The sequence below is a fragment of the Gracilinanus agilis genome, chromosome 3, assembly GCF_016433145.1.
Source record: "Gracilinanus agilis isolate LMUSP501 chromosome 3, AgileGrace, whole genome shotgun sequence".
Classification (NCBI taxonomy): domain Eukaryota; kingdom Metazoa; phylum Chordata; class Mammalia; order Didelphimorphia; family Didelphidae; genus Gracilinanus; species Gracilinanus agilis.
Genome location: NC_058132.1, coordinates 27,604,507 through 27,620,168, shown reverse-complemented (window position 1 = coordinate 27,620,168; position 15,662 = coordinate 27,604,507). Strand labels below are relative to the sequence as shown.

The 15,662-nt window shown below is 58.2% G+C and overlaps 2 protein-coding genes across 5 annotated transcripts in view; one reads left to right on the top strand and one right to left on the bottom strand.

The window, feature by feature from the left end:
* Positions 1–1,791: 1,791 nt before the first annotated feature.
* CAPN12 (calpain 12) lies at positions 1,792–11,005 on the top strand. The gene is made up of 21 exons (XM_044668600.1): positions 1,792–2,022; positions 2,443–2,512; positions 2,595–2,713; positions 3,177–3,310; positions 3,711–3,879; positions 4,048–4,122; positions 4,194–4,279; positions 4,371–4,445; positions 4,804–4,967; positions 5,087–5,319; positions 5,523–5,534; positions 5,651–5,859; positions 6,387–6,429; positions 6,517–6,576; positions 6,816–6,882; positions 8,876–8,946; positions 9,062–9,127; positions 9,208–9,286; positions 10,600–10,716; positions 10,802–10,860; positions 10,979–11,005. The coding sequence occupies exons 1-21, from the start codon at positions 1,792–1,794 to the stop codon at positions 11,003–11,005; spliced, it is 2,166 nt and encodes a 721-aa protein (XP_044524535.1).
* A 1,436-nt stretch (positions 11,006–12,441) lies between these two features.
* The window catches only part of ACTN4 (actinin alpha 4), an 80,266-nt gene continuing 77,045 nt past the window's right edge, over positions 12,442–15,662 (bottom strand). For 2 of the 4 annotated variants that reach the window (XM_044667396.1, XM_044667397.1), the window contains exons 19-21: positions 14,632–14,697; positions 13,656–13,814; positions 12,442–13,101 (exon numbers count right to left, since the gene is read on the bottom strand). In XM_044667396.1, the coding sequence (XP_044523331.1) occupies positions 12,943–13,101; positions 13,656–13,814; positions 14,632–14,697 (384 nt within the window). In that variant the 3' untranslated portion in view covers positions 12,442–12,942. Of the gene's footprint in view, positions 13,102–13,655; positions 13,815–14,631; positions 14,698–15,015; positions 15,097–15,662 lie in introns of all 4 variants that reach the window. The other 2 variants (XM_044667394.1, XM_044667395.1) reach the window with 2 other exon arrangements.

The following is a 15,662-nucleotide window of genomic DNA, read 5'->3' as shown; positions in this document are numbered from 1 at the left end:
TGGGAGGTTCTGGGTTCAAATCTGACCTCAGACACTTCCTGGCTGTTTGACCCTGGGCAAGTCACTTTGCTTAGTCCTTCCACTCTTCTGCCCTGGAACGGATCCTCCGTATTGATTCTAAGATGGAAAGTAGGGGTTGGAGGAAAAAAAAAGAGAGGGCAGCTGGGTGGCTCAGTGGATTTAGAGCCAGGCCCAGAGATGTGTTTTTACTTTCTGTAAAACAGCTTATTTTAGTTCTTTATTTCCTCCAGGAAGTCACTCACTCTGGCAGTTGTCACTTCCAAACTGTTCCTCCCCTGCCTTCCCTTGAGTTCCCAGTATGTGCTTGAAAGACAGCCTTCCACTTCTCTTAAATCTTATCCTATCTCTATCCTTTTCCCATTACAGGCAGGAGGTCCTGGGTTCAAATCTGACCTCAGATGCTTCCTAGCTGTGTGACCCTGACCAAGTCACTTCACCCCCACGGCCTAGCCCTTACTGCTCTCCTATCTTGGAACCATTGACTCTAAGATGGAAGGTGAGGGGTTAAAAAAAAAAAAAAAGAAAGAGTGAAGGGCTGGAGGGAGGCAAAGAATTTGCAATATAAAAATGGATGTTGAGGGGAAAAAAGGACTTGCAATGTTCAAAAAAAAGGGGTAGTGAGTTCCCTGTCATGGCCCACGGTCAAGTGAAGGCTGGAAGCCTTTAGTGGGAAGGTCTTAGAGGGCCCGGCTGCACTGGGAGGGGATCTGAATTCTACAACCTTTTAGGTGTCTCCCAGCAACAAGAGGCTGCGATTGGGGGGTGCTGGGATTCTTGGAGGGCGGATGAGTGGGGGGCGAGACTCATTCTTTATGGAGTGCCTCCAGCCTGGAGGGAGGGAAGAGGCTGTACAGGCCGAGAGGAAGTTGGAAAAGGAAGCCAAGAGGGCGAAAGGCCAGAGTGGAAGCTTTCGGAGCCTCATCTGTAACACGAGAGAGCGGGACAAGATAACTTCTCAGGAGTTTCCAGTCCATCCAAAAACGTATTTTTAAAAATTGTACACAGACACTTCCCAGCTGTGTGACCCTGGGCAAGTCACTTGACCCCCATGGCCCACCCTTACCACTCTTCCACCAAGGAGCCAATACATAGAAGTTAAGGGTTTAAAAAAAAAATTGTACAAACCAGGATCCGTGCCCAGTGCCGAGGGGTTGAAGAAAAAAGCCCCCCCCTGAATGCCCCTGCCCCACCGGAGCCCGTCTTCTAATTGGGGGGACAACAGGAGACACCCCCAGAGCAGAGGAGGTCACTTTGGCCGCCTACTGGCAGGAAGGGCCAGGAAGGGCCCGAAGGGGAGTCTTAAAGGAAGGTAGAGAATCTGGGAGGTGGCGAGGGGCACAGCCCGTGCAAAGGCTCAGCCGCGGGAGATGGTCTGCTCCGGGGATCCCGGATCCCTTCTAATCTTCTCCCTTCGTCTCCTTCCAGAGCTAGAGTCTTCCCTGGTCTTCCACCATCTGCCAGAATCCAAGCCCATTAAGGGCCATTGGTGGGCCACAACTAAGGGCCCGGAAACCCACAGGGTGAAGCCTCCTTCCCCCACGAACCATCAATTAATATTAACGAGGGGTGGAACCCTGCCTGGAGCGTGTCCAGAAGTAGGGCAACTGACCGCAGGTGCCCGGAGCAGCCACCATTCCTCAGTGATCTCCCAGAGCTCCTCCCCAGGCCCCCAAGTGGTGCTCGGAGATCCCTGCGGGACAGGCCCCTCCCTTCTCCCGAGCTCCGGCTTTAAAGGGCTCCCCCCTCCCCCAAGCCCCAGAGTCTCCCCAAATGGCCACTCAGAGGGTGACCATCCAGCTGGTGGAGGATGGAGATGAGGAGGGCGTCCAGGGGCCCTCCTGCTTCCGGGGCCAGTGCTACCACGCAATCCAGGACTGCTGCCTGCAGGCGGGGGCCCTCTTCCTGGACCCCTGCTTCCCCGCCGGGCCCGCTGCCCTGGGTTATGACCAGCTGGGGACCGACTCGGAGAAGGCCAAGGGGGTGGAATGGCTGAGACCCCACGTGAGTCTGGGACCCCCACGAGACACGGGAGCCGGATCGGAGCCCCGAAGGGCGAAAGGGGGCGCCCTGGTCCCCAAGGGTGGCCGGGGGAGGACGGAGGATCAGATTAGGGACAACTGAAAGCCGGGCATCTAAAAGCCTAGGCGTTGGGGGGCCGGACGCCGGGGGGCCCCCAAAGGGCTGAAGTTTGAGAGTTCTAGAGCCCTGCTCGCCCCGCCCGGCAGCTCAGGCTTCCTGGGGGCCCCGTGCTTCCCCGAGGCGGCGTTGGGAGGCCCTTTCATCCTGGGGAACGAGGCGGCACCTCTGTCATTAGTCCCCCCACGAGGCTTCGGGCCGCCGCTCCTGGCGGGGAGCATCCTTGGCCCCGAGCCCGAGAGGGGCAGCATCGGGGGAGCCTCACGGGCCCCGTCTGCTCCTCAGGAGTTCTGCGAGAACCCCCAGTTCATCTGTGAGAACATGGACAGGACGGACGTGTGCCAGGGCAGTCTGGGTGAGTCTCCCCCTCCCCCTCCCCCAACCCCCGCGGGAGCTCCCTGGGGTCCTCCTGACTCCTCGGGGCCCCCCTCCCCCAGGCAACTGCTGGTTCCTGGCCGCGGCCGCCTCCCTCACCCTGTACCCGCGCCTCCTCCGTCGGGTGGTGCCCCCCGGGCAGAGCTTCCAGTGGGGGTACGCGGGAGTCTTCCACTTCCAGGTAAGGGGGCGCCCTTGTTTGGGGGTCTGTGGCCATCTGTTCTCGGTCCTCGGCTCTTTAGTGGACAGAGGCACCCGCGGCCTTGTCGTCCGGCTTGTGCCACTGCATTCGGGCCAGAGCCGGGCCGCGGCTCAATCAGACACTTTGGCCTCCCAGGACTTCCCCTCCAACCCTGTTCTGTATGGGCTGGAGAGCCCTTTCCGGGCTCTCTCCCGGCCTCAGTTTCCCCAGATGTCACACGGAGAGAACTCGACTTCGTAGCCCCTCTTTCTGGGCCCTCTCCCAGCCTCAGTTTCCCCAGATGTCACACAGAGAGAACTTGACTTCGTAGCCCCTCTTTCTGGGCCCTCTCCCGGCCGGGATGGGGTAGCCCCTTAGTTCTATGACCTCGGGAGTTTGGGGGGTGGGAGGTGGGACGACGGGCCTGGGGGGCTGCCCCCTCCCCACCCCTCTCTCCTCTCAGCTCTGGCAGTTTGGCCACTGGGTGGATGTGGTGGTGGATGACCGGCTGCCCGTGCGGGACGGGAAGCTGCTTTTCGTTCGCTCGGCGCAGAGGGCCGAGTTCTGGGCCTCGCTGCTTGAGAAGGCCTACGCCAAGTAAGGAGGGCCCCTCGCCGGCCTGCAAGGGCTTGGGCTGAGCTTCTGGGGGTCCCCGAGACTAGCCCCGATGGCCTAATACATGGAGGGATTATTGGTGACTCCCCGACCCCAGGGGCTGAGTCTAGACAGCAGAGACCCTGGGGAGACCCTCGTGGAGCCTTTAGATCCCCCCTCAGCCTTGAGGCCCCAGAACAGAGCTGAGGTTCCCCTCGGTACCATCTCTGACCTGTGGGGGCCTCAGAGACCCCCCCTCATTTTGATGCTTGGGAGACCCCCGCCCGGAGCATTTCCAGCCCCCTTAAAAGCTCCCCGTCCCCAGCCCAGCCCCTCCTCGCTCTCAAACCTTCCCCCCGTTTGGGGAGGGGAGCCGAGGGGGCCCTCCTTGCTTTTCCCCCAGGCTCCACGGCTCCTATGAGGTGATGCGGGGCGGCCACATGAACGAGGCCTTCGTGGACTTCACGGGGGGCGTGGGGGAGGTCCTGTACCTGCAGCCCAACACGCCTGGCCTCTTCTCGGCTCTCCGGCACGCCCTGGCCAAGGAGTCCCTCGTGGGGGCCACCGCCCTGGTGAGCCCCCCGTTCCCTGGGCCCCGTGTCTCCCGGGATGGGGCGGCCCCTAGATGGCACCTCTGACACCTCCTTTCCCCTGGGTTAGAGGCGAGGCCCCCCAGGCGCAGTCTCTGCTCTGCTCACCTCTCGCACCCTTATCCCCCCTTCCTGCTCCCGTGCGGCCAGAGTGACCGCGGCGAGTACAAGACGGAGGACGGGCTGGTCCGAGGTCACGCTTACTCCGTCACCGGGACCCACAAGGTGAGTGCTGGCCGGGGGGCCGGGCCGAGGCCGCCGACCCAGAGTCGAGGCCCCCCTCTCCGTCCCCTCAGATAACTCTGGGATTCACCAAAGTCCGGCTCCTCCGGCTTCGCAACCCCTGGGGTCACGTGGAATGGAGCGGGGCGTGGAGCGACGGGTGAGCGACGGGCAGACGACGGCGGGGGGCGGGCTGGGGTCCCGGAGCCCCCGCCCCCCTCTTTTCACCTTCTGCCCCGTCTCCCACTTAGCTGCCCCCGCTGGGCCGCCCTCCCTGACGAATGGCGGGAGGCCCTGCTCGTGAAGAAGGACGATGGAGAATTCTGGTGAGGGCCGGGATAATCCCCCCCAACCACGCGGGACCCCCAGCGTGTGCCGAGGCTCCCCGACACCCACCGCCACCCAGGGAACTCCTGACTGGGGGGAACGAAGGGAAAGAAAGGGGCCCGAGGAGCGAGGGGGCTCCGAGGGGTCGGAGCAAGGATTAGGGAGGCCTCCGGGGAGGACACACGAGACAGGACAGGAGGAGATGGTGGGAGAAGAGCAGCAAGCAGGGGGAGCCAGTGGGCATGGCGGAGAGAAGACCCAGAAGATAGGGAAGGAGGTCAGAGTGGACCAGGGAGGTGAGCAGGGGGAGCGTCTCGGAAGGTCAGGGGCCGAGGCCCCGGGGTCTCTTTCTCTCAGGATGGAGCTGGATGACTTCCTGCAACATTTTAACACAGTCCAGATCTGCTGCCTGAGCCCCGAGGTGCTGGGTCCTCAGCCCAAGGGGGGTGGCTGGCACGTCCACACCTTCCAGGGCCGATGGGTTCGAGGCTTCAATGCTGGCGGGGGCCAGCCAGGCAATGGTGAGCCCTTGAGCGCGGGGCGTGTGTGACCCACAGGACAAGAGAGGGAGCGTCTGCCCAGGTCTGCAGTGGGGGGGGAGGTCAAGAACCCCCATGTCTCCCTTTCACCCCCAAAACAGAGACCTTTTGGACAAACCCCCAGTTCCAGCTGACACTGCAGGACCCCGACGAGGAAGAAACGGAGGACGATGAGGGGGGTCCGTGGGGCGGCTGGGGGGCCGGAGGGGCCCGCCCTGGAAGGGGGGGCCGGCGCCCCAAGTGCACCGTGCTCCTCTCCCTGATCCAGAGGAATCGGAGGCGGCTCCGCGCCCGGGGTGTCACCTACCTCACTGTTGGCTTCCACGTTTTCAGGGTGCGGACGAGGAGGCGGGAGGAGTCACAGGGGCCTGGGAGGACTGAAGTGGGCCGAGGGAGAACTGGGAAAGGCGGGAAACTTGGGGAGAGCTCCAGAAAGACCTAGAGGACACAGGGGAGCCCAGGGGGGGAGTCTGGCATGATTGAAGAGGGGGCAAGGGGCGAGGGAGCCCTGACCCCATTCCTGTCTCTCTCCTACAGATTCCTGAAGAGGTAACGGGTGCTGAGCTTGCCAGATCCTCTCTGGAGGGGGTTGGGGCAAGGCCTCTCGGGCTGGGGCTATCTGGGCTGGCTTCTGGGGAGCCTCATCCATCCTCCCCCCCCCCCAGCTTCTGGGCCTGCAGGACTCCCCCCGGCGCCGGGAGCTCCTGGCTGGCCTGCTCCGGGCTGACCGGTCCCCGTTCAGTATCCGCCGCGACGTTAGCCGTCGCTGCCGCCTGGCACCGGGCCATTATTTGATCGTGCCCAGCACTGCTCACGTGGGCGAGGAGTCCGACTTCACCTTCCGCATCTACACAGAATGCCAGCACACAGCCAGGTGACAGCCCCTTCCCCAGGATTCCCTTGCCGGCACCCTCGCCCCCCGGGAGCCCCCCGAGCCGGAGGCACTGGAAAGAGCCCTGATCTTGAGGCAGAAGACCGAGTTCCAATTCTGTGCCACCTTGGGCCAGTCTTAGGACGTTTCTGGGCCGGTTCGGTCCCTGGAAAGGAGCGGGCTTGGACTACAAGTCCCCTAAGCTCCCTTCCACAAAGTCCTCCACCACAACTGCATTTCGGTTCAAATATTCGGGCCCCCCAAGTGGCCCCCGTTAGAGATCAGAACCGCCGGTCCCCAGGCCTGGCCCTGGAAGCATCCTCAGAGGCCCTCCGGTCCTGCACGTTACAGAGAAGGAAACCAAGTCGGAGAAGGGGAAGGCCTTGCCCTCACCCCTCCGGCTCCAGACTCGGTACCCCCGAGAGGTCTCCTACCACAGAGCTGTGGACGGAGACGACCCCTTCCCAGGCCAGGGGAAGGCAGAGGCCTTGGGGAGGTGCCGAGCGCCTGTCCTGCTCTTTTTCTCACAGGGAGATCGACAACGCCGTCAGCGCCGACCTCCAGGTCCTCACGGTGAGTGAAGGTCTGGGCCCGAAGCGTGGCTGCGGCGGCGGACCAGGGACCACGCCTGGGCCAGTGACAGGACGCTCTCTCCCACAGACCCCCTCGGCGCCCCTGGAGTTTGAACTGGAGCAGCTGTTTCAGGAACTGGCTGGAGAGGTGAGGGGGCAGAAGGGAGAAGTGGGGGAGCCGAGCTCGGGGAAAGCACGTCTGGATCGGAACCGGAGGGAGAGACGGAAGTGGGAAAGAAATGGCGAGCCATGAGTGCGCAGGGCAACAGAGAACTTTCTGGATGGAGAGCGGGAGCAGCGGAGAAAGGCTGGCCAGGGAGGGCTCAGTCAGGTGGGGGACGGGCGGTGGGGAGGGTCCCCGACGCTTCTCTTGCTTTCTTTCCCCAGGAAGAAGCCATCAGTACCGCCCAACTGCAGGCCTTACTGAGCTTAGCTCTAGAGCCTGGGGACTGGGGTGAGTCCAGGCCAAGGCCGTGGGAGAGAGGTGAGGGCGGGTGGTGACCCAGAAAGAACTCGGGCTACTTCCCGCCGGAGTGGCTCCGGAGATGGAAAAGCGGCTACCCGGCTGGAGGCCGAGGGAGGCTTCCGGGGAAGGCCGGGGCGTGGGAGGGGAGAAGGGCTGCCCCAGAAGGGGAGGAGGATGGGGCGACTGCCGTCCGGGAGAGGCTTCTCGCCTTCCCACAGCCTGCCACGAGCAAAGGACTAGGAATGGCCGGTGAAGTCCCTGCCGAGGGCTGAACACGAGAGCGCCACAAGGGAAAAGCCGGACGGGGCCAGGAGTCGCCGCTTCAGAGCGGGGCAGGGCTTAAATGAGGGTGCCGGAGCCTCGGCCAGGATGGGGTGCTCCTAATGACAAACTGGGACTGGCTGGAGCAGGAGCTCTTCAAAGTGAAAAAGGATGGGCAGGGGGTAGGTGGGTGGCAACGGGAAAGGGAGAATTTCCGTGGTACCCCTATGTGCCAGGCACAGGGGCAAATATTTAATGATCTCAGCTGCTCTATGAGGGAGATGTGGCCATTATTCCCGTTTTCCAGTTGAGGAATCAAGGCAGGCCGAGGTTCAGAGACTGGCCCAGGGTCAGCCGACTTACGTCTGAGACAGGACTTAAATTCAGATCTTCCCGAGTCCAGACCGAGAGTTCTATCCACGGCATCCTTCGGGTGCCCCATGACTGGCATCGAGGCTCAACAGAATGAGCCACGCTTTCCGCCCCGCATACACACGCGCAGAAAACACGGGGATCGAGTCGCCGGAGCGGGGAGAACCGCGGGCTGGGAGGCGCGGTTGTCGGGTTCGGAGGCCGCGGCGGCGTGTCCGGGAAGCCATCCTGGGCGCAAGCTTGATAAAACACGTCGCCGAGGAACTCGGTTCTTGTTTCCTTCGACCCAAGCCCGGGGGAGACGCGTGAGGTGTGGCAGCCAGGAATGAAGGGGCCGCTGAGCAGGGATGCCTGGCGAGTCGTCGTGGGTTTGGGGGCGCGGAATCGGGCCGGGGGGAGGCCTGCCTTGGCCCCCCGTCTTTGTGGTTTACCGGGCTGAAGCCCCAGCGGCGGATGGAACAGTCGGGCTGCTAACAGGAGCCTGGAGCTTAGCACAGCTGTAAGCGGATGCTTCCAGGGTAGCACCTCGGCTAGCTGGCCAAGTGGAAATACTGGGCTCAGAATCGGACGGACCACTTTGAATCGGGCCTCCCGTCTCCTGGCTGTGTGACCCTGGGCAAATCACATCTGCCGCCTGCCTCAGTTTCCGCATCTGTAGCCCGCAGGGTTGGTGCGAGGCTCAGACGAGGCATTCGTAAAGCTCCTGGCAGAGTGGGCACCGCGTAGAGGTTTCACATTTGGGGAATGACCTGGGAACATGTCTAGAGGGCAAAGAGGAGGGCGAAGACGCGGAGCCAATGCCACGAGGGCACTGTGGAAGGAATTGGGGCCGTCTGCCTGGAGAGCTCCTCGAGGAGGGCACGAGAGCAGCGTCCGAGGACCTTGGGCCCCCGAGAGGACCCCGGGGACGAGTGGGCTCTCCTGTCCCGCGGGGGCCGTTCCTAGCAAGTCTTCCCATAGAGGCAGGGGACGCCGTCGGGAGGATTCCTGCTCAGGGACGGGCTGGCCCAGTGGAGATTCAGTGAGGCCGTTTCTCTTTTCTGGGCCTTAATTTCTCCATCTATGAAACGAGGGGACTGGATCCAATGGTCTTGAGGGTCCTTCCAGCTCCAAAGCCCGAGTTTCCCCAAACCAACTTTGGGGGGCCACCTGGTCTTGGGGCAGGCGGTGGACACCCCAGGATTGGGTTAGGCTCCAGAACCTTCGCAGAGTCCTTTGGTTCAGCCGCGGCCGTCTCAAGGCTCAAATGGCACGGTGGTTTTCTGGGGCTCTGCCAAGGGGCCCCCCATCCTCACCAAGAAGGCCATTTCCATCAAACGATAGGCCTGCAGGTTGTGTCTCTTTTCAGGCAGCTCTTGGACTCACCCGCCTGGAGAAATCGGGTTCCGGACCTGCGAGCAGCTGATCCACTGTTTTGGAGTATCCTTATGAAAGTGTTTTCCACTGGGGAGGGAAGTGGCGCTGCCCAGCAGCAGAGGGCCTTTGGGGAAGGCTAACTGGGTCCCCCTCCACAATTCCCTGAACTCTTCTGCAGCAAAGAGGCCACTGCCTGACACTGTCAGAGTTTCAGCAGCTCTGGTATCGCCTCCAGGGCTGGCAGGTAAGAGCGCCAGTGAGAGAGCGGGAGGGGGCGCTCTGGAGCGGGGGCTGGCCCCAGGGCTAACTTCTTCTCCTTCCAAGGCCACGTTCAACAAGTTTGATGCTGACAAATCCGGGACCATGAATTCACACGAGCTGAGGCTGGCCCTCAATACAGCAGGTAATGCAGATGGGTGGCATCCCACATCTCAGAGGTGGAGAACCCCATGACGACTGCTAGAATAATCAGGCTGGGGTAGATCCCTTCCCTCCTCCTGATCCCCCTGGCTAGCCTTCTTGGGACAGTTCAGGTGATTCTAGGCCAAATCTTGGAATTACTAAAAGGAACCAAAGCAGGAATGGGCTAAGTCATGGGTGCAGATGGGACAATTTGGGGGAAAACCCAGGGCCAAGAGGGAGATGGGACGTGGAGGGGGGTGAAGGGAGCAGCTCCCTGCGTGCCTGCTCAGGCATGCGTACTGTAGGTTTGCTAGCACAGCTCTGGGGCACCCACAGAAAGGCCTAAGAGTTAGAGTTGTCTGACAGCTGCCCTGGAGAAAATAAGAAATAATCACGTTGGGACTAGGACTAGACATGGGCCCCCAGAACCACTGGCTAGCTCTCTTTGAGCCTGAATTTAATGCTGATTAATAATTTTTTTAAAGAGTCTATTTAGGGGGAATGAGATGGCTCAATGGGTTAAGAGCACCAGGCCTGGAGTCGGGAGGTCCTGGGTCCAAATCTGGCCTCAGACCCTTCCTAGCTGGGTGACCCTGGGCAAGTCACTTCACCCCCACTGCCTAGTCCTTGCTGCCCTTCTGTCTCGGAACCTATTGATTCTAAGGCGGAAGGTGAGGGTTTAAAGAACACACATCTAAGTGGTGTTGGAGGGTGACAACCTTCCTTCCATCATCCTGAGGTAAGTGATGGGCAGCCCAGCCCTGCAGGGTCTTGGTGGCCAAGGCAGGATTCACACTCAGGCCTCCAGCTTTCCTAGTTGTCTCTCTTTTCCATCACCCTGGATGAGAATCTACTATTTAGACTTTCAAATATCAAAGTTAACTTTAAAAATAAACTCGTGATGTTAAAAATGAATATTAATAAATGGTTAAAAAAAAAAAGGAAAGAAAAAATAAACTCGCCCATCCCTGGTGTCCTGTGGCGGCCAGCTGAGGACTTCGGACTGTCCAGGGCAGGCAGGCTCGGGGTCCCCTGCTCTAAACCACTTACGGGGAGTCTCCACCTCTAGTCTCTGCATGACGAGCCCGAGGCCACGGTGGAACCTCGTGTGCTCCCCTGTAGGGACTCAGGGATCCAAGAGGGTCCTGTGACTGTCCCGTGCATGCAGCAGGGCAGAACCGAGCAGGTTTTCCTTCAGGCCGCCTGGCTGGAGTTCTAGAACCTGGGCCTGCTCCTGACACCATCAGCTCACTGGCTGCAGGGACCAAAAGGAGCCCCAGGTAAGAGGCTCCGTTCCCCCCTCCACCCCACCAGGCTTCCAGCTCAACAACCAGCTGACCCAGCTCTTAACCAGCCGCTACCGTGACAGTCGCCTGCGGGTCGACTTGGACCGCTTCGTGTCTTGTGTGACTCAGCTCACCTGCCTCTTCCGTAAGTGACCCCCCTGCCCTGGGAAGCCGGGACAAGCCGCAGCAGGGGCAGCTGCAGACACCCCTCCTCTCTCCTCCTGTGACAGGTCACTGCAGCCAGTGCCTCAGTGAAGGAGAAGGGCTCGTCTACATGACTAAGAGACAGGTGAGGCTGGGGGGCAGGCAGGGGCAGGCAGGGCCCGGCTGGGGGGTGGGGGGTGGAGGTGCCCGCCCCACAATCCTTTGGGGTCATCCAGACTCAGTCCCAAACCTTTCCCTTGCAGTGGATGGAGCTGGCCACCTTTTCCTAGAGCCTTTTCTTCTTGGAAGGAGACAAACCAGTATGAGAGGGGGCCGTGGCCTACTTCAAGAGTGGGAAAGCCAAACGGAACGAGCCAGACCCAGACTTCGTCTCCTTTGTCAGAAGGACAGCCAGGCAGGGGTGGGAGCCAGGAGATAGCTGAGGACAGTACTTGGGACAAGTGTCCCGCCTTGGGAACTTTCTGAAATCCCCTCAGGTCTGCCTGCTCAGGATGCAGAGATCTTGGGGAGCTGCCTCTAAAGAATTTTCCTCCCCTTCAAAAACCAACTCCTAGGCATCTGACCCAGAGTCCAAGACATTAAATCAACAGCAAAGAGACAGAAATAGAGCCTTTTGGAAATCGTTCTTAAAAATATTACACATTTTATTGTCCTGTTGGTTTTTCCAGAAAAAAAAAAATGAGAATGAACGCCAAAAAAAGAAAAAACAAAACCACAAACAGAAGCAGCCAGCCAGCCCAGCCTTTCTCTCCCCTAAGCCAGGCCCCCAGACCCTCCCCTCAAGGGGAATCCCCAAAGACTAGTCCCTGACAAAAGACACCAAAGAGGAAGAGGGAAAACAATAGGGGATAAGGGAAAGGGGTACAGGTTAGGATAATCAGCTGAGATCTTAATTACAAGACCAAGAAAGACAGCAAATATATGTTGCTAGGTGAATATATATTTATATAATAAATCCGTAAGTTAATAAAGTAAATAGTAACTCTCTGAAGTTTTTAATTATTTTAAAAGGTTTTTTTGTGGGGATTTAATGTTTTTTACTTTTTTTTTTTTTACTTTTTTTATTTTTTGGTCCTTAGAAAACTTGCTGAGGAACAGAGTCCAGTCAAAGTGAGAGTGGGGTTTGTGGCAAGGGCCAGTCTGGGCACTATCCACAATGCTCATGCCCGTGGTCCATGACACAGGCAGACCCCCAAGACTCTGGCACTCCTCCATCACCCCAGGTCCTCTCTAGTTCAGCCCTCTCTGGCTGCTGTTCCCTGACTCCCAAATGCCAACACACGGTCATGATCTAAGCTGCCCCAGCTGGTAGCAACCCATCCCTCTTTAAGCATCTTTATGAGGAAAAGGTAGCAGGGGCCACAGGGAGGGAAGAAGCTGGAAGAAAACAAAAGAGCAGGGAAGAAGGCGGCGGCGGCGGCATTGGGCAGGCCCTGCTCTGCAAGTAGCTGAGGAAGGGCCTCACGTGTGGGTTGTCCCCAATGAACCCACATTCTTAGGCTTCTTGGCTGCCTCCCCATTGCTTAGTCCCATCAGAAAATTGGACCCAAGAGGGTTCCTAGACAAGGCACATGGTCTTTGGCCCTGAAGGGAACAAGCTGTAATAGGCCCTTATGGAGGAGAGGAGGAGTTCATCTGCTGGGATGAGAAGGGCAATAGAGTGCGATTGTGTGTGTGTGTGTGTGTGTGTGTGTGTGTGTGTGTGTGTGTGTGTGTGTGTGTATGTATGTGTGCACGTGTTGGGGTGAGCGCCAAGAGGTGACAGTGTGGCTGAGGAGACATGTTAGCGTGATGCTGTGCAGCTTGGGGAGGGAGGCCAGTCTTCATTCCATGAGAGTATCACCTCAGCTTAGTTTAAAAAATATATATATTATATATATTTATAACAGACCAGAAATGATTTACTCGAAACTCCCCCTTCAGCATTCCCCCTGCCCCAGGCTGGGGAACTCCTGGTCAATCAACTAAGAGAGAAGAGAGATCCTGCCCCTTTCCCCCCTCCCACAAAAAAAGATCAAAAGAGAAAAAGAGAGAGAGAGAAAACTTTGCATAGATACCTGATCAGGTCAGAGAAAACTGGACTATAGCAGGCCGCCCGCCCCCTAGAGGAAGAAGGGGGGCTCCCCAGAGCTGGAGGTTGGGGAAGGTGGTTTGGTCACTGTGTCTCCTCAGTGAGGGGGCGGCAGGGGTAGGGAGAGCAGATGGCTCACAGGTCACTCTCGCCATACAGGGCTGTGGAGAAGGATTTGTAGTCCAAGGCTCCAGGAGCAGCATCTGGGCCCTGGTATGGAGCCATTCGAGCAATGCAGTACTCGGCTTGGTCTGGGGGCAGCTCTCGCCGAAGCTCCTCAGCTGTGATGAAGTTCTGGCAGGGAATAGGACAAGGTGAGCAGGCTGACAGGGCTGCTGCTGGAGGCTTCCCGTCAGACCCCCCTAGACTGGGCTGGATTTCCCTCCCAGTCAGTGGTTTTCTCACATCAACCTCCACTGTGTCAAGAAGGCTTAAAGTTCTCCTGTTCCTTCTTTTCTAGATCTCAACAGAAACTTAATTCAATTCTCTCCCAGGGTGGAGATCAAGTCTGTCTTAGGCTGGCTCCCTCCCATTTCCTTGACCTCCACAAAGTAGGGTGGAAAAGAGCCCCAGACAGGGAACCAGGAGAGCTGGGCTCTAGGCCTAGACCCACCCAGGCCTTGGGGCATGACCTGGAGCAGAGCAAGGGACCTCCCTCTCTGTGGACTGAAGCAAATGCTATCCAGACCCTTTCTAGCTGGAGTCCCTAAATCCTCATGACTTCCAGGGTTTATTCTATCTGAATTGCTTCTTCTAAGCCCTTTATGTCTCCTTGAGTATTCTAGATATGGAAGTCCTGGTAGGCAGAGGTAGGCCATCTTTTTGCTGCAAGGCACCAACCAGCTTACCTTATCTCCAGCCAGGACCTTGAAGGAAGCAATGACTTGGTCAGCCGTGTCTGTATCAGTGGTCTCTCGGGACATGAAGTCAATGAAGGCCTGGAATGTCACGATGCCACTGTTGTTGGGGTCCACAACACTCATGATGCGATTGAATTCAGCATCACCCTGTAGGGGAGTGGGAAGAGGCAGGAGGTATTGTTACTGTAGGGTCCAAGGGTCTTTCCCTGCCACCTGAGGGGAGGAACAATGCTGGGGAGGGGGACTGGCTAAGGCACATCCCTGTCTCCTATCACAGGGCCCAACCAGGCAGCCAGTCAAACTAGACCAGCTTCAATGCTCAAGTGGAGCATTAAAGGATCAAAGACCTTGGTTCTCTGTTGACACCTTGCTATCATGATCTCCTTTTATGAGCCTAGAAGTTCCCCGAGGTCGTCCTTGTGTCTCCGCTGGTGCCCAGCAGCTCAGGGTTAGGGATGGGTAGCAATGTCAGGCCAGTCAGGAGGAGTCACTGGATGTCAGTCTGCTGACAAGTATCCAACATCCCCAACCCAGAGGGGAGAAGGGAGAAAACCAACTCTTTCCCTCTCTACCCCAGGGGCTTCTCCGTGCTTGCTAGAAGATCACAGGTAGTCATTTAAAGTTAGGCCCCCAGCCAAACTCTGCCTATAGGTTCCAAAGATAGAATCAGGAGAAAAACGGGAAAAGGAGAAAGAGACAATGGGAAGGGGATATGGTGAAGAGAAGCAGAGGGAGAGAGGACTCCCTCTGTCTTGGGTTTGGCAAAGCCAAGAGTGAAGGGCTGCTGGGAGAGAAAGGAGAGGAGGCTTCGAGCATGTCAGCAAGGGGCAGCTGAAGGCCGTGAGGGCCCTCCCACCTGGCTAGGTCAAAAGGCAGAAAGAAGAGAGGAACGCTTTGTTCCTTCCCAAGGGCACTAGCCAGTTTGGAGGAGGAGGAGAGGGTGAGGAGAGAGCGCATAGCGTACCAGGCTGTATCCTGTGGAGATAAGCAGAGCTCGGAAGTCATCTGCGTCCATGCTGCCAGTTTGCTTCTGCTCCAAGGGAAGGACAGCCGAAGAAGGGGAAACCCCAGAGTGGGGATGAAGGGAGGAGATGGCACATGCAAGAGGTGGAAGATGGAGAGAAGAAAAGAGTGGAGAGGAGGATAGATGGACGGACAGACAGACAGACAGACAAGAAAGTTCAAGGTAAGAGAAAAGTACGGAAAGAGAGTAGCCAGTGAGAATGGAGAGAAGAACAATGGTTTAAATGGCGAATGAGAGAGGACAGCAGTGGAGGGGGAGAAAGGGAGAGAGAGACAGGCAGTTAATTAAACTGTTGGGCGGGCAGTCCCACCAGGGCATTCGTACCTGTCGATCATTTTCCACATCGTAGCCCAGGCTGATGAGACATGCTTTGAACTCCTCAGGCCCCAGCGCCCCGCCGTGATCCTGCCGCACCGTCCAGGGGGCACGGTCCAGGCCCCACCGAGCAGGTGGGGAAGAGGAATGATGGGTATGGAAACCAAGGCCGGACACGGGAGGAGCCATGAGGCCACATGCGGGATTGGGGAAGGGAGGAAGGACACACGGGAAAGCAGACAGGAGGGAAATACATCATTAGAGGGTAACACAAACACAGTGACCTCAGGAAAGGGGAAGAAGGGGTGTGGAGAATGAAATTTGGAGAAATGGAATTGGGGAATATAGGGGGTATTGGCTTGTCTAGCCAGACTGAAGACCAGAGCAGCTTTCAGCCAGTTCTTCCAACTTTCTTTTCTGGCTCTGCCCCCATCTTTCCTTCCTCTTCCTTGGGTGACCTTGAGGGAATCTGGGCAGTCCAAGAGGTAAGGAACAGAGAGCAGGTCCCAGTGGGGAAACAACTTAAGGTGGAGGCAAGTTTTCCCAGTTAGGACAAACTCTCCTCTTGACCCATGGAATGGCTTTGCTATAGCTGCCTGAACTGGACTGACTTCTAGCCTTGGAGGGTGGTTGAGGAGTTTTTACTAGTCACGTTC

Excerpts from the sequence above, each read along its gene's own strand:
- CAPN12 (XM_044668600.1), top strand. The coding sequence starts at position 1,792 with ATGGCCACTCAGAGGGTGACCATCCAGCTGGTGGAGGATGGAGATGAG. Across the intron at positions 2,513-2,594 it reads CGTGTGCCAGGGCAGTCTGG|GCAACTGCTGGTTCCTGGCC; the intron begins GTGAGTCTCCCC and ends CCCCTCCCCCAG. Across the intron at positions 3,880-4,047 it reads TCGTGGGGGCCACCGCCCTG|AGTGACCGCGGCGAGTACAA; the intron begins GTGAGCCCCCCG and ends CCGTGCGGCCAG.